Here is a 25,938-nt window from a genome sequence, read left to right as displayed (position 1 = left end):
ACTAAGCTTAAATGGGTTAAATATATTGAGCGGAAAAAATAATTGTGTTTGCATATACGTATGGAACACCTTGCCAAATACAAACACACCCAAAATGTGCTTAATTATTTATAAGAAAAGAAACTTGGTTAACTACACGTAGCAAAAATACTGTTGTTTTGAACGATGATTCTGTTGAAATTATTTTTATAATTTAGAATGCTAAATTACTCATAACGAATAGTGTTTTTCTCAGTCATATTTAGCCAATGTGTTTTTTATATATTGTCTCGAATGCACTGATTAAACAGTCATTTAAAGACTATAGTATTTTAATCCTGTTTCGTTTCAGTGTCATTATGTCTGCAAATCGGTGTCGAAGTATTTTCAAATTCCAGACCAACTATCCAAGTCCATTTCGTGTGCATTTTGGAATAATTTAGAAAACCACGACACAATTACTCTCAATCATTAATCGTGTTGAGAACACTCTTTCTCTTCCTTACTGAAACACATGTGCGCTTCAAGTGTATGCCTGTGCCACTGTAAGTTTTGTCTACCTGTGTACCTCAATGTAAATTGCTTATTAATGAATTGTTTTTGCTTGGAATATGACTGCTAGAAACAACGATGACCATAGTCCATATGCCTATTGGTAAGTCTGTAATAAGACCCTTTACTTAACGTTTAAAACGTTTGATAATTGCTTTGGCCCTATTATTACGCATCAATATGGAAATATTATGGGTTATAGACAATAAACAAAACAACAATAATTTGATTGATGTTTTCATAATGGAATTATATTCAAAACTATGTAGACATTACATACTAAATACTTGCAAAAACGTTTGAAAACATTTGTGACGATGAAACAGAAAATGCCATACAAATAGAAAAACAATACAATATGTGAGCAGTTTGCCGACAGATCGGCGGTTCATTATAAAGGGTAAAACGTACCTTACCATATCAAAAAAAAAAACACACGTTCTGCTATACTAATCATAATTACACGATAAACAACAAATATACCTTATGTGCAAATTTAAACGCATGGTTGTTTGTAGAAACATTAAATGATCGACGAAATTCACAAAATATAACGTTATTAATACCTAATATTTGTTTTGAAATACATTAACGCCCCATGGGCGGTAATATTAATCACAGTCAGATCATTATAAGATAGTGTACTCTGATAAATCAAAATGATCAAGGGTCTTATGTAACCCATTTATGCCTAGTGGACTCTACCATCCTTCTAAATTAGATCAATTTATTTCCAAAATTAGGGATGTCTAGTATAATTATTTCTATATTTAGTATATTTCTTACAGAAATTCCTGTAAGCAAACAACGCAGACCCGGACCCAGACCATCATGCGGCGTCTCAACTGGGTCTACGCTGTTTGCCAAGGCATTTTTCTAGACGCTAGGCATAAATGGGTTAATAAAACGTACTGGGTTGTATCATAAAACAGTTTCTCTTTCAGTGAGAGTGTAGTAGTCAGAAGGAGGCAAACGCATAAAATGCACATCGCCGTTATTATTGTTCTTTTTCACAAATACGTCCGCGGTATGTACATATCCTGTCGTTCCATTTGAAAGCGCCTCCTGTTCTTTTGCCGCCTGATTGTTTGTGAGCTCGTTCTTCAGTTCGATATTTGCTCGGACCAGACGCAATTGTTCCGCAGCAGCGCTGTGGTCGTTCTTTTTGTAGATAGAGTAGGCATTAGTATATATGTCTGTGCGCGGTATATACAGTAAATGTAGGAACGAATCAAAAAGACCCACGTAAACAATTATACAGTAAGTTGTAAAAAAGAAGTTTGTTTTCACTAACCCAACCGCCCTGTTTCGTTGCTTCAACAAATGTTTTGCTAGTTAATCATATTATTTAAATTTTCTTAAGCGTATTTTCAATTAATCACAGACAATGTACATTAAGAGATTTGGAAGATGTCTGCATATTCTTATTATATTGGAAATATAAAAAAGAATACAGAAAAAATGTTCGTATGACTTTTATTAAGCCCTTATTAGTTATGATAAGTTAAAGTGATAGACATTTAAACTGTCATCTAACCATATGACCCTTCTGCAACGGCAAATAATCTTGTATTCGTTTTTCATCATTTGCTTTCTAATAAATTTACATGAAATATTTTGTTAAACTTTTAATTCAAAACTTGTGTTAAAGCAAATTTTTGAGAGAGCGGATACAACTTTTCCAAACAATACTTTTTCTGCCCCAAAAGAAGAGCCATTTCAAAGATTGTAAATCTCTGTTTTAATGATATTTTTAATTACCGAGTAGAGGCGTGATATAGTAATTTTACGTTTATGAAAAACAAGTTTTAGTGTTCTGACTGGATAATAAAACTAACGTCAAGGATGTCGCTCTGATGACTTATTTACCGTGCCGCATGGCTGATTTCTATCAACATGATTGCCAAATGCGTTGATTAAGGTAGCAGCGGACAAATAAGGTCGGGTAATATTGATTCGTAACGGATCGGTTTCTTTCCAAATATTAAAGAATGTTTTTTAAATAAGATAATCTAATAAGATAAAATTAAAAAACTTTAATATATTTTGTAACAGGCACGAAAACTTACAACGACACATGTCAATATATGTCAGTAATCTACAGTCAGTTAAAAATATATTACGTTTGTTATCGCGATTATAAACATGTCAACGCGCGTAAACCTTTAACACGTCAATCAATTATCTCATAAAGACTTAGCGGCATAAAACGGGTGATGTTCACAAACGACGTGTATACAATGCTTAATTTAAATGGTGCGTTTATGAACGAACTGAAATAATATATAATATACTTCTTTGGTATCAGCGTATATGTACCTACTTTTGGTTGGCTACAAGAACGCATAACTTGTATTCAGATTAACACTCCTGACTTCTATTGCCAAGCAATATATGTCCCCTGCCGGCTCCGTCATTGTCAGAATTTTTTTTTTTATTTGTTGCCATAGCAACCAGAAGTTTTTACGTAGGAACAAAATGAAATGACGTTCATAATATCTGTATTGCCATCTATCCATGTTTTAAGTTTCATGAAACCATATGAAGAACTTTTAAAGTTATCGCAGGATCCAGAAAAGTGTGACGGAATGACAGACAGATAGACACCCCTCCCCCCCCCCCCCCACACACACAGAGCGCAAACCATAAGTCCCCTCCGGTGAAACCGGTAGGGTACAATAAGCAAAACAACCAACAACACAATAACAACAACAAGGTATAATAATATTACATAAACGTAAACAGATAAAAGCAAAATGAGTGATTTTTTTTCATTTTTGGATCAGTTTAGTATAATTAATGGTTTAGTGATTTGCAAATATCAGATGATCGAACCAATAATTATCATGTGTGTATGCTCGCTTAAATGCACTCGTTTTTTGCAATTTGAGAAATGTGCCATGTATACGCATACAACCTTCAAATAATATGCACACAGAAGAACTGCACAACTGTGATACTGCGCGTTATCTCGAGGTAATGTATTCATCGAACCTAACGTACGTTTTGCATCATCTGTATTTGCTTGTTTATTGCTAACAGAACCACTTATTTGAACAATACAACATTATATATCCGATTATGCATGCAGTGATGAATAGTTAAGAGAATATTAAGACTGTTGAACGCAACTCTAAGTAGAAAAGCTGTTAATGTTATGGCGTTGAAGTGTTAGAAGCAGTAAAATGCTCTACAGTTTTAGATTGTGGAGAATCTCTTACCGGTTCATCGTCATCCTAAAACAATAAAACACATATGGACTTGTTATTCTTAAGGTTTGAATTGCGATCTAGACTAAGATGTTGTTTTTGAAGCATTTACAGAAAAAGCAGTACGATGTTTGAGTACTTATCATGCCCAATTAATTGATAAACCTGACAATAATTACAAAAACAAGCGGGCATTTTGTTTTTAAATTCTGGAATGTACAGTTTTGTTTACTTCAATAACGAAAATACTCGCAATAAAGCAGACCAAGTTATAACATCTGTTTTTATGCGATGACAATGCCGCCAGTATCTTCTTGCAAGATGATAAGAGGCAGCACAACCGACAGTAAAGCGTTTTATAACATTCTTTATTGCAACATCATTGCATCGTTGAACACATCTTGGAATTCACAAAGGAGTTATTAGCCAAACACGCAAACACACACATAAACATGTCAAGTTATAGCACTCGTGATGTCAGATAACACACACGTTGACAGAAACACGTTAATACAGTTTACGATTTGATTTACACACGTACACATATGTGTGTGTGTTTGTCAAAAATGCGGAATTTTTATATGTATTTTCTTTTGTGAGAATGACAAAAGGCGTTATCAGCAAGATTACAAAAACAAACATAATGAATATAAAATAAATAACGTTCATCAAACAATTAAAAAAGCTCTCATTAAGTGTGCATTTCTTTTGGAAATTAATAGTTACTAAATAATGTGTAAAAGTCGATTAAAATTAACTCAGTTATTCTTTAAGATATTTGTTTCACGTGGGTCCGTTTCTTTCACCATGTTCATCTGTTTCTGTGATATCAGAATAGCACGAGCTCTGGCAATTTACTTCCGATGGGCTCCACACGCACGAACATGGGCATAAACTATATTCCGACTCATGCATTATACCGTTTTCAAAAACATTATGTCTTACAAAAACGTGCTGATTATGAGGCCCACCGTTATCAAATTGACCCATGCTTGTAGCAATCGCAGCTCGGCCAATACCCGGGCACATTTTATTTTTAAGCGCTCTTAAAGGATGTACCTCTGTCGTAGACGCTAAGAAAAACGATGTTGTCCTTGAGTTTCGTCGCCGATTCGATACTCCTAAACCGTGTTGCAGTTTGAAACGATACCACTTCTGTTTGATCACGCGACGTACCTGGTAATATTTCAAATGCAATCGTAAACGCGATTAAGTTAATTACAGGCATGATAATATTCTGTATTATATCATCTTTCGAATATTATATTTATTACTGCGCGAATTAAAATCGTCCAGAATCATGACATGTCAAAATACATATGCATTTAGAGCTGCATTTTATGAAACTTTATTGGATAAAACGCTTACAAAGTATACGACATACATACCTCGCCGTTCATAAAACAGTAGAACACCGATACAAAGATACCCTGTAAGACATCAAAATACAACTTAGGGAATTGCATAAAATATAATACACCGTAGTGGAAGTAAATGAATATACAAACGCACAATAATCATTCTAAAAAGCTCTAGGGACAAACTTTGGACACAATAATATTATCCGTATGTATTATATCGTTCTTAGTTTGAAGGAAACAAAACCTACTTATATCACGTGACGAATCGACAATATACACGCATACATGTCAACGCGTGTAACTAGGACAAACTAATTTCATGCAACAATAACCGTTATACACATTTGGAAAATTACCAGATACAAGTATTGTATTTATATACATTGTATATATTCCCTGTTATGATTTTGTTTAAATTAAATAATTAACGATTGTATTTGGGCCTCTCTCTGTAAAAAGGGGATTAAATGCATATGCGTAAAGGTTCTACCCAGGTTAGCCGTATATACCGCAGAGTGTAATAATGAGACGACACTTTTCTCCCAAACAGGATTGTTGGTAAAAACTAAAAAGAGACTTTCTTTAAACGAAGAATAACATAAATGCAGAAAGTGCTGTCCCTGATAAGCTTTCGTAGGACGCAACTTAACGCACATGCATTAAACCCCCTTTCCACAAAGGGAGGCTCATTTAGAGTTGTGTTACCTGTGAGGATGACAGTATTCAGAGTTGTGTTACCTGTGAGGATGACAGTATTCAGAGTTGTGTTACCTGTGAGGATGACAGTATTCAGAGTTGTGTTACCTGTGAGGATGACAGTATTCAGAGTTGTGTTACCTGTGAGGATGACAGTATTCAGAGTCGTGTTACCTGTGAGGATGACAGTACTGCGTTGGTTATACGGTAAGCTACTTCCAGATCACCTTTGCCTGGGTTGACGAAGAACAACAGGTTTGTAAGTCCAAGAAGCGGCATCAGGATGACAGTGGCTTTGATCGCTTTTCTGAAATTCCAAGTCATCTCATTTAAAATAAAACATGATGTGAGATATAACCTTGTTGCCGAAAATATAAACACGTGTGTTTGCATGTTGTTTAATTTTAGAGACAATTATATGTATCAGCAATATTTCAATTTTTCATATTTTAACAAAACGATCATAATTCTAGACGAAATTTAACCGTGGATTTGTCGCGTTTAATTAACATATTTTTCATGTGCCTTACCGAAGTTTTGCTGATTCTACTTTATTGTTTGCGCGAAGCTTTGATACCAAAACTCGGATAATGTTGACAAGGAATATGAGGTTAACCTGAAATAAATTAAAACCAATATTTCAATAATTGCGCAATGCATGGCACACGTTGATGAGGGTATGTGTGTGTGGTACCAAATGTATGGGATCCTTTCGCGAATGAGGCTGTATCATGTATGAACCCGGCTAATTTTCCAGCACTGCTACATTAATAACTTGCTAGACGCAATACGGTCGGGGCAATTTTTGAAAAATAGTTGTAAATCGGGGGGGGGGGGAGGCGGAGTCCACATGTCTGGTATGCTGACCTCTTATAAAACTCATATGCTTCCGAAAACGCGTATTGAACGCGGGTCGCCAAGGTAAGACGCGCGTGTACCAACCACTGCGCTTACCGGCCAGTTATGTGTCGTTGATGAGGTTAGTCCAAATTATATAACAAATAATCATCGAGTCAGCTAAGCGATTAGTAACTCACGTTTATTTATTCACGTATTAACTTTGGAAGTAAGTACGTATTAACTTTGGAAGTAATTAGAAATATATACTCTACCATATTGTATAGTCGTCTCGCAGCAATAGTTAATCTCACATTTAAATACAACCGTTATGTGCTAGTAATTGTACATGTTTTAATAATTTACGGTGTATATTCTCTTTCCACACTTACCTATGCTACACAAATACAAGCTGTGTACGATATACTTACCCCTACAAGAATCATGAATGGCACAGATATAATGTAAAAGCTAGGCTCCTGCGAGTACCCTCTCCAACAATCAGCATGTAGTTTAAAGTATAACATCAGACTCCAACCAAGGACAAAATGAGATGGTAACCCTGTAATTAAAAAAAATCATTAAATTTCAGATCCAAAATCTAGTCATTTTTCTGATATATATGTGTTTATGTATTAATATATTTATTTATATTTATACGGTAAATTTGTGTCAATGTTAAAGTGGTGCGTCGCATTCAAATTAGTTTACATCCAAATGTAACGCTGGTTCCATATAAAACAAACAACACCGTTGTTGCAATATCAATTAGTTCGTCAACAACAAAAGGTTTAGATGAGTTGAACAATATAATACAGTGTATGTATCGATTGTCAAGGCATGCATATAAAACAGAACTGTATAAAACGTTAATTTAATACACACTGCCTGCTGGAAATACACAAAAATAAAAACGATCAACACGTGAGTATTGCCTACCCCATCCAATATAGTAGAACAATTTGAAAGGCGCTTTCGTGCTAAAAACGCCCATAACAAGGCTGTGGTGTAGATAGAAACCCTCAACAAACATCCAAAACATGCTGGCAAGACTTAAATACTGGCCTAGCACTGTCATCGTCTTACACAGCCAGTCCTGCAAGTGAAGTTGAAATAGTGTTTCATTTATGTTCGGTTTTAATCTTTAAATGAACCAGTATACACTTGGCATAGAAGTATAACGTGTGCTCATCTTCAATGCATAACTACATTTTGAAATAGACAACACAAGTCTGCGTCGTTTTGTTGTCAATTTATAAAATACCTACTACTTTTTAAATAAAAATAAAACTAAACTGTTTCTCTTTCGGAACTATGCTTTTATACATATTTAACAAGATAATAATATAAAATAAACATACTCCATAGAGAAACACACTCGAAATGCATGAACAAAAAAAAATACAATTACAATCTAATGAGTCGTGTTCTGCGAAAACTGGGCATAATGCATGTGCATAAAGTGTCGTCCCAGATTAGCCTGTCCAGTTCGCACAGGCTAATCAGGGACGACACTTTCCGCCTTAACTTGATTTTCGGTAAGGAGGGACTTCCTTGAAACTATAAATACTATAAAAGCGGAAAGTGTCGTCCATGATTAGCCTTTGCGGACTGCACAGGCCAATCTGTGACGATACTTTACGCACATGCATTATGCCCAGTTTTCTCAGAACGCGACTCTTATGTACTTACAAAATTCCTGTATGAATTGGGATTATTTGTCACGTATGGCTCTGTGGAGATGATTATGTGGATGAACCGCAAAATGAACGAGACTACAAGGTGCTTGTGGATGGTTATACGGTTGCAGTGGAGGGATCTTAAACCAAGAAAGTTGCGTCTTAAAGATAGATAGATAGATAGTTTATGTCAGACTTGTACATGGTACATCGTCTTTAACACAAGAAATAGTTTACAAAGTGACAACGTGAATTTTACACACTAACAACATTTCATTTAAACAATGGTGGATAAGAAATACATTACAGCAATGGTTATTTAATAAACATACCGTTTATAAACAGTAAGAAAGAAGTAAGTATAATTCATTTAACAATAGTTAATTAGAGTCGGTTTATTAATGACTTCCAAAAGGCAGTGGAGATGAACAATTACACAATATTGTTATAAAAGGCAGAACGTACACCTAATGCTTCTTTTATAAATGAAGATAATTTGATAAGTTCAGTTCTATTAACACTTTTCAATAACTGTATATATGTTAACACTGATGGTCGTATACGATATTTCTCATTTATATACTTTTATCTTATTTCGGAAAAGCAATGACATATACATACAAAGTTTTATTCGTCTTTTATATCAAATGAGTTGTTATTTAAACAGTACAAGCAATATCTTTCATTTCTATGTTTATTAATGTGTTTCCCAGTCTGGATTAGCAAAGGATTGGCAGACATTCTCAATCTACAAAAATAATATTTTAGGCTTCTAGGGACTTCATTTAAATATGTTTCATATACTAAGGTTACTTTGAACTGCCTATACATATCGAGCACAGAGCTACGTTCAAGGAAACGAGACCATTTTTGTTTAAAGTTATCTATTACCCTATTTTTAAAGGTACATACACGTGAATTTACATCTAAAAATGCGCATTATCAAATAAGAAAGTAAGTCCGTATTCGTTAAGCATATTTTTTATATTTTGTACCCAATTTAAAATATAATGCAAGTAAGTTTGAATATCTCCCCTTACTAACTACGTATAAAAACAAGTTTACATCATGTTACGCGTTTGTTTTGTATTCGAAAAGCATGTATTATTATAAGATAAACATATCATATAATGTTTGTCTTTTCGAAGACGTAAATGTTTATTTAAAAAAAATACGATTAATTACAGATTAAAGGGGCCGTCCAACAGATTTCACGTTTTGGTAAATTGGCAAAGTTAAAAAAAAAAGTTGTTTCAGATTCGCACATGTTCGTTGTAGTTATGATATTTTTGAGGAAATAGTAATACTGACCATTTACCATGCGCTTTAATATATATTATTTGCATCTTTTGATGATTTTAAAACCTGAAAATTATAAAGCGTCGTGCGAAGCGAAACGATTAAATAATTTGGAAAGTTCTGTTGTCGTTTTATTTTGGGATACTAAGAGGATTGCTTATATAGGTAAAAAATACATCTGCCGTTAACGTGAACATGGATGGTCGAGTGGTCTAAGCGGGAGACGTTTTACTCCAAGACTTCAGGGGTCAGTGGTTCGAGCCCTGTTAAGGGTTTCTTTTTTCCTGTTTATGCCCCCCTTCGAAGAAGAGGGGGTATATTGCTTTGCTCATGTCGGTCGGTCGGTCGGTATGTCGGTCCGTCCACCAGGTGGTTTCCGGATGATAACTCAAGAACGCATACGCCTAGGATCATGAAACTTCATGGGTAGATTGATCATGACTCGCAGATGACCCCTATTGATTTTGAGGTCACTAGGTCAAAGGTCAAGGTCACGGTGACCCGAAATAGTAAAATGGTTTCCGGATGATAACTCAAGAATGCATACGCCTAGGATCATGAAACTTCATGGGTAAATTGATCATGACTCGCAGATGACCCCTATTGATTTTGAGGTTACTAGGTTAAAGGTCAAGGTCACGGTGACCCGAAATAGTAAATGGTTTTCGGATGATAACTCAAGAACGCATATGCCTAGGATCATGAAACTTTATAGGTAGATTGATCATGACTCGCAGATGACCCCTATTGATTTTGAGGTCACAAAGTCAAAGGTCAAGGTCACGGTGACCCGAAATAGTAAAATGATTTTCGGATGATAACTCAAGAACGCTTTTGCCTAGGATCATGACACTTCATATGTACATTGATCGTGACTCGCAGATGACCCCTATTGATTTTCAGGTCACTAGGTCAAAGGTCAAGGTCACAGTGACAAAAAACGTATTCACACAATGGCTGCCACTACAACGGACAGCCCATATGGGGGGCATGCATGTTTTACAAACAGCCCTTGTTTAAATTGTATTCTTATATTTATTACTGGAGATTTTTAGTTCAAATGATTAAATTTATCAATATAAAGCAGTTAATGACAAGCTTCAATACAAGCACACATCTGTTGGACGGCCCCTATAAGACATTTTTTCGTAATGGATATATCAATAATGAAAATCAAACATTTTTTTTTTTTTTCATCAAAGTAAAATTTATTAAGCATGGGTCAACGGATTGAACGTTTACAATATTTGGTCGAATCGAGTGTAATTATATATTATTATGTTTAGCTTCAATTTTTATACGTTGCCGAAATTGCTGTAGACAACGATACCTATGAACAAAACTGACGTTCCCAATCACATAACCTCGAAAATAATGCAGAGTTTTAAATAAATGATGATTCTATACCATGGATGTGATTATATAGATGGTTGAGTAGCACATACAATTAAAATGGGAAGGAAGTAAATATATGGATGACAAGAAGTTCATTAAACGTGATTCTATATAAAAAATCCTGAACGAAAAACCTTGCCATAAATGTCATTTTATAGAAAACTATATGCATTAAATTCATGTTTACGATTGTAACACATATTTAATAAAAGTAAAGTATTGATATTTAATATACAATAGCGAAGGTACGTAGAGGGATATTGTACAATTTGTTCTCATAAATAAGAGCTTATATTGTTTCTGAAAACATAACACTTTGTGAGAGTGATACTTTTCTGCTCAAAACTTTATCGAATATGTGTATGTATGTATGGTCTAGTGGGTCTTAATTCAAAAATGGGACTTTTTGAACGGATGTATTTTCAATTATTACATTTAACCCAGTCATGCCTAGCGTCTATAAAAAAGGCCTTGGCAAACAACGCAGACCCAGATGAGACGACGCATGATGCGGCGTCTCATCAGGGTCTGCGCTGTTAGCTTCAGGAATTTCTGTAAGAAATATTCTAAATATAGAAATAAATATACTAGATATCCCTAACTATCCCCACGCTTTTTGAAATGCGTGGGGATATTGTGGTTATCTCCGCCGTCCGTCTGTCCGTCTGTCTGTCCGTCTGTCCGTCCGTCCTGGCCACTATCTCCTCCTACACTTTAAGCACTAGAACCTTGAAACTTACACACATGGTAGCTATGAGCATATGTGCGACCCTGCACTGTTCAGAATTTTGATCTGACCTCTTGGTCAAAAATTATGGGGGTTTAGGTGGGGCCAGGTCAGAGAATTTCATTTATTTTTATGACCCCCAGTATGGTGCATTGACCATAACTTTTGTAATATTGAAGATAGCAACTTGATATTTGGCATACATGTGTATCTCATGGAGCTGCACATTTTGAGTGGCTCAAGGTTAAGGTCAAGGTCATCCTTCACGGAAAAAGTTAAAAAAAATCAAATCCAAGGGAAGTAATAAGCTTGAAAGGGAGGTAAGTAAATAACCTGCCAAATGGTATAAAAAACTAAATAAATAAAAGCGGTGCATATAGTTACACATTAGTGGCGCAGAGATGTATTTAGTATTCAATTGTTTGTGTTAACTCATCTGTGAAATGGTTCAGCTCATCCATCTAATGTTAATACAAGGGTCTATAAAATATTGGCGCAAAGGGACACCTGTATATGAGAGAAGAGATAGAGTGCAGTCAAGCATAAAAAGCATGAGAAACTCATGGAATAGAGCCTCAAGAATCTATAACAGGGCTGAAACTTTCACTTTGTTACAATTTTAGACACATAACTGAAAATCTGTCAAAATGTTCAAGTGGGAAAAATGTGAGAAACAATTAAAAGCAAGATGGACTTTGAACAGGCACATCAAAGACAGACATGAAATTCAACATATTCATTGTTGAGTACAAGATTGCGATAGAAAATGTCTGAGACGCTACTATTTAGTCAACCATTTAACCTCAAAACATAAATTTTCCAAAACAGAAGCAAGAAGATTTGCTATAAGAGAGCATGTTCAACCATCTCCTAAGTCGTTCCAATAAGGATGACTTGTACATAATTGACTACAGTGAAGTTATTTCATTATTTATAGATTTGTTAGGAGAGCAGGATAAAGGAGGAGAGATTTTCACTCATTTTTTATGTTATTTTACATTAACTTCTTCATTTCTACACCAAATTAATTCAACTTTATACTGAACATCTCATATGACAATACGGTCAATCACAAATATGCATGGCCTCATTACCAACCCTGGGGCGCCCCTGAGTCAAACATGCGGCGTGGGGATACGCCCTCTGCCGCGCCATTTCTAGTTTGGGAAATAAATTGACCCGATTTAGAAGGATGGAATGTCCATTAGGCATAAATGCGTTAAGGCAACGTATAAAACAACACTTCCTTTTAATATATATGTAGTTATTTGTTATGCTCAGAATTCCATTTTATGAACATGATCTGCCGGAAACCCTACAATCAATGAAGCTGTATATTATAGTATGTTAAGTACTGTTCTTAAATAATGTGTGGCTGATCATTCCAATATGTCCATAATCCAATCAATGTAAGATGAAACTATGTAGCTTAACCCATCTATGCCTAGTGGACTCTCCCATCCTTCTAAATTGGATCAATTTATTTCCAAAATTATGGATGTCTAGTATATTTATTTCTATATTTAGAATATTGTTTACAGAATTTCCTTTAAGCAAATAGCACAGGATCTGATGTGACGCCGCATCATGCGGCGTCTCATCTGGGTCTACGCTGTTTGCCAAGGCCTTTTTTGTAGACGCTATGCATAAATGGGTTAATCAAAATGATATAATACACAATCGAGGATATTAACCCTTCATATATTAAATCTGTTCGCTAATATATTTTACTTGGACCCATTTTGAGTGTGAGTTATTACTTATAATAATAAACAGGCAGATGTGAAATGCCCCCTAATACCCCCTTTAAATATTCCATTAAACCAAAATTGAACCGATGTGGACTAACAACTTATCAATGCTTAAGTTTAAAACAACAGTTTGTTTACAACAATACCATTCGAACTTATCAATTGCAAATCATTTAAGCAGGGTTCATATATATACATGTTTTATCTTCATCACAATCAACTGACACCGACCTATATTTACGAATAATAAAATAATGCACATTAATATACATATGGGCCGTGCTCTGTGAAAAGAGGGGGGGGGAGGATAATGCATGTGCTTAAAGTGTCGTTTCGGATTAACCTGTGCAGTCCGCAAAGGCTAATCGAGAACGTCACTTTCAACCTAAACTAGATTTTTGGTGAAAAGAGACTTTCTTTTAACGAAAAATATCATAGAAGTGGAAAGTGACGTCCATGACTAGCCGGTGCGGAATACACTGCCTCATCTGGGACGACACTTTATGCATATGCATTAAACCCCCTTTTAACAGAGAATGTCTCATATCATATGTTGCCACATGTTTGTCTTATGTTCCATGGATTGGTATCTTAATGAAAATATGAGTATGGGCAAACACAAACTAATATTAACACTCACCTGAAGTACATGAAGATAAATAATGTAATAACCAGAAGTACAAGGGATATGGAGCTCAAAATGAAGATAATGTCTCGTATCCAAGCGGCAACGGTCTGGTCTAGGTATATTCCTTCCTGAAATCATACCATAAAGCACATGCTAACGTGACAGCCATTGACTTAATACCTACATATGATATGTGGAGTCCATTGTTGACCGGGTAGTTGATTAGCTTCGAAGAATAAATTGCAACTTTACAAACTGGTACACAATTTAGCTTAAATAATTATGGTACTTAACTCATTCGTAGAGATTTTGTGTGATTAATTAAAAGACGACACCCGTATTAAATGATTTGAGTCAATAAATTCCATAACTCAGAGCAATATTTGCTTACTCGAATAGTTCGACTATATCACATAGTCTTCATCAGCGATGTGCTAGTCAGTTGAGTGAGTCACGTGACATAGGATGATCATGTGACACGAGGAGAAAAGTGTACACAGGCGGATGTTCCAGCCCCTCATCCCGGTTTAGTGACGGTCTTCGTTTGTTTTAATGTAAATTGCTTCTTTGGTCAGAACAACCTTCATATGCGTATTCAATGAGGTAGAAGACTTTCGAGAAAAGCATTAGAGCTGTTCGTTGCATTTTATATTATTATACTTCACTTTTATTCACAATGCTAAACTCCCGTAGGCCATCGTGGCATATAAATACTGTCAGACCCAGCGGGAATAAATTTACTGTCCAAAATATACTGTATCCCGCTGCCATAGCAATCACGTGCCACCAGCGGGAAAAAATTTACTGACAAAAAAAGGGAAGAGGAAAATTACAACGAGCGAGGCATGGTATAGGGGCGAGAAGCCTTGGTTATGGTTAGGTAAGGGTTAGGGTATGGGTTCGGGTTAGGGTTTAGGTATGGGTTAAGGCTTACCCTAACCCAAACCCGACCCCTAACCCTAACCCATACCCTAACCCTCTTACCCCCCTATGCGCATTACAATACCATGCCTCGCACGTTGTCGTTGTCCGCTTCCCCAAAAGCAAAAAAAAATACTGTATCCCGCTGCCTTTGCAATCACGTGCGGAATGTTCGAAAATTATACTGTCCCATTCGCGCATGCGCAGTACGCAGTTTTGCATTTCCGTTGTATTTGGATGATTAAAATTTCGATTGCAGCTAAAACTGTGCGTAGAATAGATTACTGTCATTATTAAAGCCTGACAGGAGTCATAAAAAATCAATTAAGTATAAACGACACGCTTACCTCAATGGCAACTTTAATCGCATGCTAATTATATAACAATAAAGTTACAACGATATACACTTCCAGTGTCTGTTCTTATGCATGACAAACACACAATCCGAAATACGTTTTGGATTCGTTCGATGCTCTAAACAAATATTTTACTGTTAAAAAACTACCACGTCCATTTTGTTGTCCCAAAATGTTTCGTCACCGAAATGACGTCACACGAATACGTCATAATTTGCGTAATCAAGTGATGAAAATAAAATACAGAAAGCAGGTTCGGTAATATATTTAAAAAATAATAATTGACGACTAAGAAAATTGATGGGATAAATCGATTGCTAGGTCGGTTTCGAATAAAGCGAAGTTCATTTTGCTCGGCCCAAAAATGTGAACCACTCAACATATTAATGGTTGTTCATTGCTAAAATTTAATACAATTATTGAACATTAAAATTGTTAATGGTTCACATAGAGCTAATTTGTTCATGTTTGAAAAGTTTGTTCGGTATAATAAAATAAATATTACATGTCTGACAGGGTGACAGTAAATTTGTCAACTTTTGAAAAATACTGTCAACCTTGGCTTCGCCTCGGTTGACAGTATTTCCTCAAGTTGACAAATTTACTGTCACCCTGTCAGACATGTAATATTTATATACTATAAATATCAATAGCTACCTGTTCCGGATTTCCGGTCAAACAGTTGTTATAGTTTGATTTCTCTGTCGACCAATTTCCATTTTCAGGGCAATATCGATATGCTATTTCTGTAATGAAACGCATATTATTTAAGTAGTATGTATGTGCTATAAAGCATAATTACAATATGCACATCATTAAAATAATGATTTTAGTGTTGTTCAATGCCGTTTCATTAATATTATTCCGCATACATATTAACTTTGAGTGTTTTTTTTCAAATAGTCTGACGACAATTCATATGTTAGCCAACATTTATTCAAAGTTAATAATCTAATATAATTCGTGATAAGACTATGGTTACGTTGAAAAGAATGCGTTTGTAACATACATGTTGAGCTGTCGCTAAAGGTCTTAACCCACTTATGCCTAGTGGACTCTCCCATCCTTCTAAATTGGATCAATTTATTCCCAAAATTAGGGATGACTAGTATATTTATTTCTATATTTAGAATATTTCTTACGGAAATTCCTTTAAGCAAACAGCGCAGACCCTGATGAGACGCCGCGGCATCTCATCTGGGTCTACGTTGTTTGCCAAGGCTTTTTTCTAGACACTAGGCATAAATGGGTTAAAGTACAATTTGTAAAGGTCTTCACTAATGCAATGATTCTTAATATAACCATGAGATTCGCTTATAGTGAAGTGCATTTTGATAATATGTGTTTTTAGTAAAATAATGTAGAGCTGACGCTTTTATTCAAGCTGTTCACGCGCGCATGCTTACCTATGGTGTGCTTAATGGGACAGTAGTGCTTTACAGCAGCCGTTGTGTTCACCGCCGTCTCTGGCCAGCAGATAAAACTGTCGCCCATCGCTGGACAGTACCCTGGTTCGTACACAAATATAACAATACATGTATATAATAGTCACTGCATTGTCCAAATTATAACACTAATTATTCACGTTAAACATGTAGTGGGTGTTGGGCACTTGAAAAGGTGAAAACTATAGAGAGGCAACATACATGAATAGATTTTCAGTATGCATTTCTTGTGTTAAACATCTTATAACCACACCATGTGGTATAATGTCGCCAAACGTTAGATTTTACATCACCCCGATAACTATGCAGCTTAATAGATTGATTCCCAGTTAAACGGTGTGTGTGATGCTTCCGTTTCATGTATTAACATACACTGTTTTACTAAACAAATCTAAATCTCCACAAATATTGCAAACTCTATCCTACTCGCCTATTGCTGGCAATATATGGTTAACTGTAGGTTAATTCGCGTAAGTTGTCGACGATTAAACTAGATATTTATACTTGACCGTTTGCAAATATTATAAACTGCATTTATATACAAATGAATATTATTATAGATTCACGTTGAAATATTACCGCCATCACGATACTTTCAGCCAAGGTTTTACAAAGATCGGCTCATTTAATGTGTTGTGTGGTTTAAAAGATAACAAGTAATATTTGATTCATAACAAGCTTCTCTTGTTTTACTCAAGTTCTATATGGCATTTCACTTAAATTGCATCTAGAACACGATATTAATACGATTATTGTTGAATATATAATATAACATGTTTTTCATTGACATTTTAACTGTGCATTCTGATTGGATAATCCGGCCACGTAGCCTGTTTCGCATATCCCCGATGAACCATCTACGTATGTACATTCTCTCTTAAGTATTAATAGCCGTACTACTTTTAAACAAAACCAATTAGGCAAATGACGCAATCGTATCGCGCGAGGCTTAACGACGTTAACGAAATGTTTTTGCGACTGGTTTATAGTAATATAAGACGGAGATAAAACCGACATTGAAACATGATTGTTATGGCTACAAGCTGTCCATGGCCAATAAAATAGTGTAATTATAACGTATATTCATATTAAACGCCATTCTCGACGGTGTTTATGCAAATTAAGGCGTACTTTTTTCGATACATAATATACTGGTGAAATGCAGAAAAAGACCGTTAACTTCTTTCATAAACCCAACATATGCTGGATGAAAGCATTCAATATAACAATACTTGTCATGTCTCAATACCGCTTTGTACAAGAACACTGTGTTAACCGTCGAGATTGTAAACAGATGCCGTAAGAACCACGTGTGTTTGCGTGAACAAACGTAATATTTTATATTGCTGCACTTGATACAGATAGAAATAAACCATAGCTTCTATCAATATATCCATAAATATATTTACTCGCGTAATTAACTTACCTAAGAAAGTAATTTCGCTTGTATTGACGTGCGACTTTGTAAGTCTGAGATTGCAATTTATGGTTTCACAGAAAGAGGATATTTGTATTGCCATATTGCATCCTGATGTATGGTTATAAATTAACACTGTCCCTCTCTGAAGCAAAGTAAACATTGCTATGTGCAAACAGAATAAAACTAGAACAGCCTGCGAATTACTCGCAATCTGTTCAGGATTTATGCTGTTTGTTGCTCATAGGTATCTAAGGATTGGAGATAAAACTCGAATCTAGTAAGAAAGGCCTATAACTAAATTTAACTTTATAAGTGACCACACATGCGTCAAAATACGTTTCTAAGTAGTAAAGGGTTAAGTCACTAGTATAGTAACGGTATGAAGCTGTCGATTCAAATGGCACTTTCGAGGGATGGGATGTTATATTATTAAGCCCCATTCTTTAGTTACTGGATATGTTGTATGCTTCGTTTTCATGCAATAGAACGTATATACTAAACCTAAAAGATATATCACAAGGCTTCAGTGAATAATTTCTAACAATATAGTTAATTTATAATTATTTACCCACCATATACATTTTTGACATTGTTCTCTAATCCCGTATATTGAGATCGTACGCTTTTGTTATACATGATAATCGCAAGTTTGATGCATGCGTGATGTCATGGCTGGGTATCGTCGATTAATTATCAAATTTTTTATATCGATTCTACGCGATCTGCTTTTGTAAGTCTGTATTTTTAAATGCATTGACTACTAAGAAATATGTTAACCTATATTTCCTCATTCTATCTCAAATATACGTTCACCCCTGTGTATCGATGACATATTATGTCATCAGCAAAACTATTTGACGTCAAGTTGAAACAACTAGAAGCATGACGATGGATTAATTTAAGAAAAAAATCATATAATCAATATGATGTCATACTAATTGATTACAGTATATACTACAATTATTGTTAAAGCACAGACATACTGTAATATTAATGATTTTAAAGTGTATATTAAAGAATAAAACTATTCTATGTTTTAATTCAAATACGTAATTAGGGTAGGAAACAGGTTAATGATTTTGATAGTCTTAGAAGTTTAAGCTCGCTGATTTATTTTTTAACAGTTTCGAATAATCAGAGAGTTTGTATCCACACCATAAGGCTTAACCTATAATCATAAGAAAATATAGCACACATTTTAATTCCGGGTTTGTCCAGATGAATCATTTTGTTTTCAGTTGAAAGATCTATAAAAGTTCCATAAAGGGAAAGCTCTATGTATAAATGTGATATGTTTCTTGGTTTTACAGTCATGAGCATATTGTCTGTCTATAAATCATGAGAAACAATACAATCGTGAGGTATGAATGTATGTAATGATTTATTTTTTCCTACAAGGGATGTCTTGTTTTTCTTCTAAATCAAGCCAAACTACAACATCCATACGTGGAAAGGGAAAAACAAGAACGAACCATTAAATGTGACATAACTATAAATATATTTGTCTGTGAAATATCGCCTGTCTGTGGACAATTTGCAGAGCCGTTTGATAACGATGCAATTTATATTCTCTACCGCATCATATAACCTTTCATAACAAATACATATATGATATGAGAATACTGCATAAACAATAATCGTGGTAATATAATACTTTCTTTTATACCTAAAGATAAACTATGAAATTTCTGTTGTGAAATAATAGCTGTGAAAATAAACAAATTGTTATTTTGACCGGTGAAAATAACATATTTTCGGAACTACTTTTTCTATTTTAAGATTATCATATCAATATTTACTTTATGCTTTAAGCTTTGTTTTTTTCTAGAGCGTGTCACATGTTGTTATCTGTATTGAGGCATGCCACGGAAGAAAGGGTAACTTTTCAGCGAAAGGGAAACAGCTGTTAATTATTGTCTTGGAAAAAGGAGCATAAGAGAAACAGAAATTGTGTTCATGTCAGTGTAAGATCGTTTGTTATTTAAAAGTGATCATAGACAAATAATATTAAATGAAAATGAAAATAGCGACACTGAATTGTTTGCAACCTTTTCACTTTAGTTTGTTAATATACAGTAGAAATGCACGGCATCATTGGCACAAAGAATTTTCATTTTAGACCACCCAGTACAAAAAGTTAGCAGCCACAGTTAAACGGTAACTGAAACTGGGCGGTCACTTAAAGGTACCGTGACGATAGCAATAGTTAATCATTTGCTTTGACGAATGAGAAAAGCTTTCGAAAAAAAAAGAAAAGAATTTTAACATATTATATAGCCGCCGTAGAGTCTCGCGATTTTGCTTGTATTACGTCCCCGCAAAAGAACTGGTATTTAAAACACTATCCATTTATCTAGTTCGTATGATGAATGTTTTGTATATGGAAATCCGTGATGCAAATATTCACCACATTTCTTACAATAGTCGATGCTGCTTCAGTCGCAAATAAAACCCCGAAGGAATGCGCCAACAAATGTCAAAATGTTACCGATAAATAAATGTTTTATCAAAATCTTAAGTTTGCGAGGTGCTTGTGTATTTGTTCTACTGTCTATATGTAAGTTTTACGATTACTTCAGTTTAAAACAATATAAACATGAATGAAGTTTTAAGAGGAGAGCAGAAAATACGTTCAAAAATGATTGCTTTGTTAATTTATAGCGAAGCCGAATTGGATATTAGTTTCGTTATTTAGGTTCTATTTTTGTTATAACAATGAAAATAATATAAGATAAACGATCCGTTGGAAGTTTTGTTGGCGCATTGATCAAAATAGGGACTTATTTTGAAAGCTTATATTTTGACGTACGAAAAGAACTAATAAGATGGAAAGAAATAACTAACTTTAATCTATAATTATCATATTGCATAATATATACTGCTTTAAATGGGCTTAACATGAAACGTTATCAACCCTTTATTATTGATTAACTGCTATAATCAACAATGTAATGAAACAGTGTTCTTGCAGGGTCATTATTTATATCACAATCGGATATTTGTATGGCGTCGTTAAACTTTACTTAAAATCAGTTACATCAACACTGACTTAGTAAGTTATTAAACCTTTTTTCTATGTAAAAGGGAAGGAAGATTTCTTGTTCTCTCAATTAATTCAAGTTATGCTGGATAATGTTCTCCATTAGTCAGGCTTTTTAACCATATGAGCATGTTGTGTTACCAAGGCGCCAAAATGAATTCAACACAGCTTAAAAATGAATAAATCAAAAAGTGGTTACAATAGCTTGTGTATGGATTGTAGTAAATGATACACTAATGGACTGTTTGGTGTGTGCACTTATACATTCAAAAATGCATCTATTGTAGTCTTTTTTATTTCAAAGTCTACTAAATTATAAAAGACAATTTATGTCATATTTATATGAAGAACTGCTCGCCTTATAAGGGTAAAGATAAATCATTATTATGTTGACATATGTAAATTAATACATGTCCATATGGAAATGCTATTATCATGCCTATTTGTATGATCGGTGATATTTTACACATGTGTTGTTGAACGTATTAAGAGAATACAAAAATAAATTATAAACAAAGATACGCGCATGTTTTATATGAATGTATAAGACAAGTACATCGTTTTACCATACACAATGCAAAAGCAAAACTTACACATGTGGAAGTTCAGTTCGTGTCGTAATTTAACATAGTTGTTATGGGTAGTGATTTAATAAACAATATTGATATAAAAAACGTGCTCTATTTACTGACAGGCTTTGCTTTATAGAAAAAATTGTCTGACGTTATAGTAGCACGTGTGCTACAAAACCACTCGAACCAGCATCCATATGAATAACTAGACTTCTTCTGCACATCTTTGGTTATTAGCCGAATAAAAATATTATATAGTATATTATTTCTGTAAAAATACAATACCTGGTGTCGTCGTGTTTTCCATGCCCGGACACGCACTAAGCGTAGACGTGACCGTGACGTTCTCAACGTCGACGTCAGCAATCGATGTGTTGACGTTTGAATCCATATCTGCCACACTGAACACAGAACTGTACGTCACTGTAGCCATTATTTTTTGTCCTGTGATTTTTATCTGTTTAAGGCACACATTTTTCGAATATGTATCACACTTTCGATTTATACACACGATAGCTGTTGTTCATACTATGTCGATTTCTGGATCGCACTGTAGACAATTAGAAACCAGCATAACCACTGTACCGTTAAAATAAGCTTACATTTTCATCTACTACGTTTCGCATAAAACGGGTCTCGTAAGAGTTCATCGTCACCTTGGAATTTATCAATTTGATGCGCACATTTTCACGTAGTTATCTTAAATAATTAAACAAGAATCCTTTATCTCATGCAGCTTTGATAATTTTATAAATTAACACTGATAGTTCTAATCACTAGACAGTTCTTGTTGCATTAACAGTCGTCATTAGTGTGTAATAGTTAAGAGACGCAAGACTATCGCAAATATACACACATATATTCTAAAAAAAATGATGTGCAATGAATGAAGAACAAGTCCAATATAATCCCGTTTTTACTTTGTTATTTCTTAAGTATAAAGGTATTATTCACCCGATGTTAATCGTTTCTACCTTACTACCGTGATATGAACAGGAATAATGGAAGACGATTTTATTGACAAACAACCGAAATTTAAGGATTTCAAACGCTAGAAAGCACCGTATATGTGTGTTAATTAGTTTGTCTTTTGCTTGCTCTGCATACTTCAACTAGTCTTCAAATGGATGTTGTAAAGTAACGAATATCTCCTGAGATTGTTTGATATCCCGATAGTTTCAACGCAGGCTTCGATACATTTTAACCATATATATCTCTGGTATAATTGTGAAAGTGGTCGCACACATCCGGTCCACACAAATCCAGTCGTATAAAGCCCGGTGTTCTCTTCCGTGGAGTAGACTTTTTTCGGCGTCACAATAACTTTATCTGTAATTAACAAAACATATATTTACTACTCACTGTTAACTTAATATCATATTGTAAGTCTTGAAATTTCATTTTGTTTTTCAAGTAAGTGGTGTGAAATGAATGCTTTCAAATCTCTAGTTCCTTTTAAGATAGATATACGGGTTTGAGATTGATATATTTATTCACCAAATACTTTTCAAACTCTTCACGTTGTCTAAATATAAGTTTGTGTAAAGTCGGACTTATTCTGATTATCATTACCCTTTGTTTCTCAAGTTTTTTTTAATTTCATTGTTATGGCTATCCGTTAAAGCCATGCACTCGTGTGACATATTGGGTTTCGTTTGAAATGTTAAAAACGTGTGTACCTGTAAAAGACATAACGACAACAAATGGTACCGCGTAATAAATCAGAACGTAGCATTAATGCCTTATTACCAGCAAACATGATGTGTGTTTAATATTGCATTTCTAGTGCATTGGTCCTTCTGACGTGAATGACGTGACTTTAATGTTGATAACATGAGTTTTGCACCACAGATTATTAAACCGCACAATCGCACATATACTAAGCAGGCTTCAGTCGTAATTTAGCAAAACTACGTCTAACAGTGGCTGGTGAATGACACGATCTTTCATGCTCTTCTCTCGACATTGATTACCGTACATCTCTGAGTAATCAACCAGTATGTATACAATTTCCTGTCCAACAGAGACGTTTTGAGTTGCACGGTGTTTTTCAAAATTCGATTTCTTGATATTGAAAAATAAATGTACGTCTAGTTTCTCGATCGACAATTAATTAAAGTGATATCATGGACATTTTTCACTGTTGAATTGAGCTCATAAGAATTAACAGGTCAATAGAATTAGTTACAATGTGGTAACTGACCAATTATCTACAACTCATCTTGCTACCAGTTGTTTATAAACAAATATATATTATTTTCATATATTTTACATGACTCACCCAGTCCTCTAAGCCGAAATGACTGTAAAACAAAATTGTGTCTTTGTGCGGTATGAACGAATCTGCAGGAAAACTACATTTAGACTCACATCGTAATTCGAATCATTTCTGTCGTCAGTTGTCAAAACGAAGGTACGGTTGATATTCAAATGGATTATTTTTCTCTTTCCGAGATATTGTTTTAGTATGTGTATGCTGCATTAACAAATATATAAGTGTATATGAATTTAATACACCAAAAATAAACAACGGTTGCGATAGACACATATACTGTTAGATGCCCATAATATCACTTTTAATAAGAGGACTTTATAAAAAGAAACTAACGTTTGTCTTGACAACTTTCGGTGTTACGTTAGCTCAGTCGTAGTTGTGTTCTTTCAGCCTAGCGGGAAATATGATGCTACTATCGCCGGCAACACTACCATGAGAAGAACACATTTAAAACTAGTGTGTGCGTCTTTATGTCGTACCGTGTGCTTCTGTTTGGTTTCTTATGTGTTGGTATACCTTAAGGGCTAATGCACGGAACAGCGAGTTGGCTAAATTATCACCGTAATCAAATGTATAAAAAGTGTTATGAATGGAATAAATTGCGTACATATTATTACCACTGGCATTTTCAATTGATAAGTTCATGGTGTGTGTTAAACTTGAAATAGTTTTACATTACTGTGCTCAATTGGTCCAACATGTGTTGTCTTAACGTGACATTTTGTTCTTAGGCTGGAAAGCCCATAACTTTTTTCCCTTAACCCATGTATGCCTAGTGGACTCTCCCATCCTTCTAAAAGGGATCAATTTATTTCCAAAATTAGATATGTCTAGTATATTTATTTCTACATTTAAAATATTTATTACAGAAATTCCTTCAAGCAAACAGCGAAGACCTGATGAGACGCCGCATCACACTAGGCATAAATGGATTAAACATTTATTGGTTTGAAAATTAAATAACGCATGTTGTTCTTCAACACTTTCTGTTTATATCATTATTTTTCCAAAAGAGGTTTTTAAATAATATATTTATATAATGTTCTGAAACTATGGAAATTTAAGAAAGAATCCCTTTCACGTGTAAGCACATTGTAAAAACCAGAAACATATATACCTGTCAACGAATTTACTCCGTTGTCTATTTTAAATATATCGACACATTAATAAATCCGTAGCACAACATTCCCTCTTTACTTAAATACAATTTATACAGTTTACTATATTTAATTCTTAAGCGTTACCAAATGCACCTCTAGTAATATTTTAAAAGCAAATTTCACAATATTGTTTGCGTTTAAAACATCCTTACACACATACACAACTAAACTGCATTGCAATAACATAAATGCGCATTCACGAATTGTTCTTAAATCTTCAATATTTCTATTCAATTAAGGTGTTCAATTGTCGAATCATATTCATTCAACGAAATCTATAAATTGTTTCAGCTTGTTAAATCCATACCACCAGGCAACAATGCTGTAGATCATTTGACGCGATAATTATTGGCCGCTGCGAGTAGAGCATTGCTACTATTTATATCGATACAGATTCAAAAGAAGGTCTGCACGCTCTAAACAGTCTGCTCTGACTATCGTTCTATCATTGAGACCAGTGAGCTGCCAGTAAAATCACTTTAACTCGTTTATGCATAGTGGACCCTCCCACCCTTCTAAATTGGATTAATTTATTTTCAAAATTAGGGATGCCAAGTATATGTATTTCTATATTTAGAATATTCCTTTCAGCAGAGAGCGCAGACCCAGATGAAACGCCGCATCATGCGGCGTCTC

General features: G+C 34.6%; 1 protein-coding gene across 1 annotated transcript; it reads right to left on the bottom strand.

Annotated features, from left to right (window-relative positions):
- Positions 1-732: 732 nt before the first annotated feature.
- LOC127856618 (corticotropin-releasing factor receptor 2-like) lies at positions 733-25,701 on the bottom strand. Its single transcript, XM_052392923.1, has 14 exons — positions 25,260-25,701; positions 22,153-23,196; positions 16,797-16,898; positions 16,048-16,136; positions 14,126-14,241; positions 8,327-8,453; positions 7,574-7,730; positions 7,066-7,196; positions 6,328-6,413; positions 5,972-6,104; positions 5,129-5,170; positions 4,800-4,916; positions 3,753-3,767; positions 733-1,692 (listed from the first exon to the last, which is right to left on the bottom strand). The coding sequence occupies exons 2-14, from the start codon at positions 22,298-22,300 to the stop codon at positions 1,453-1,455; spliced, it is 1,503 nt and encodes a 500-aa protein (XP_052248883.1). The 5' UTR covers positions 22,301-23,196; positions 25,260-25,701; the 3' UTR covers positions 733-1,452.
- Between the last annotated feature and the right edge of the window lie 237 nt (positions 25,702-25,938).

Source organism: Dreissena polymorpha, chromosome 13 (genome assembly GCF_020536995.1).
Source record: "Dreissena polymorpha isolate Duluth1 chromosome 13, UMN_Dpol_1.0, whole genome shotgun sequence".
NCBI classification, from domain to species: domain Eukaryota; kingdom Metazoa; phylum Mollusca; class Bivalvia; order Myida; family Dreissenidae; genus Dreissena; species Dreissena polymorpha.
The sequence above is the reverse complement of the archived record's forward strand: the minus strand, read 5'-3'. Positions and strand labels throughout refer to the sequence as shown.

Coding starts and splice junctions, on each gene's coding strand:
- LOC127856618 (XM_052392923.1), bottom strand. CDS start 22,300: ATGGCTACAGTGACGTACAGTTCTGTGTTCAGTGTGGCAGATATGGAT. Junction 16,899..22,152: donor GGAAAACACGACGACACCAG/GTATTGTATTTT, acceptor TGTACGAACCAG/GGTACTGTCCAGCGATGGGC. Junction 7,197..7,573: donor GTTCTACTATATTGGATGGG/GTAGGCAATACT, acceptor TTTTAATTACAG/GGTTACCATCTCATTTTGTC.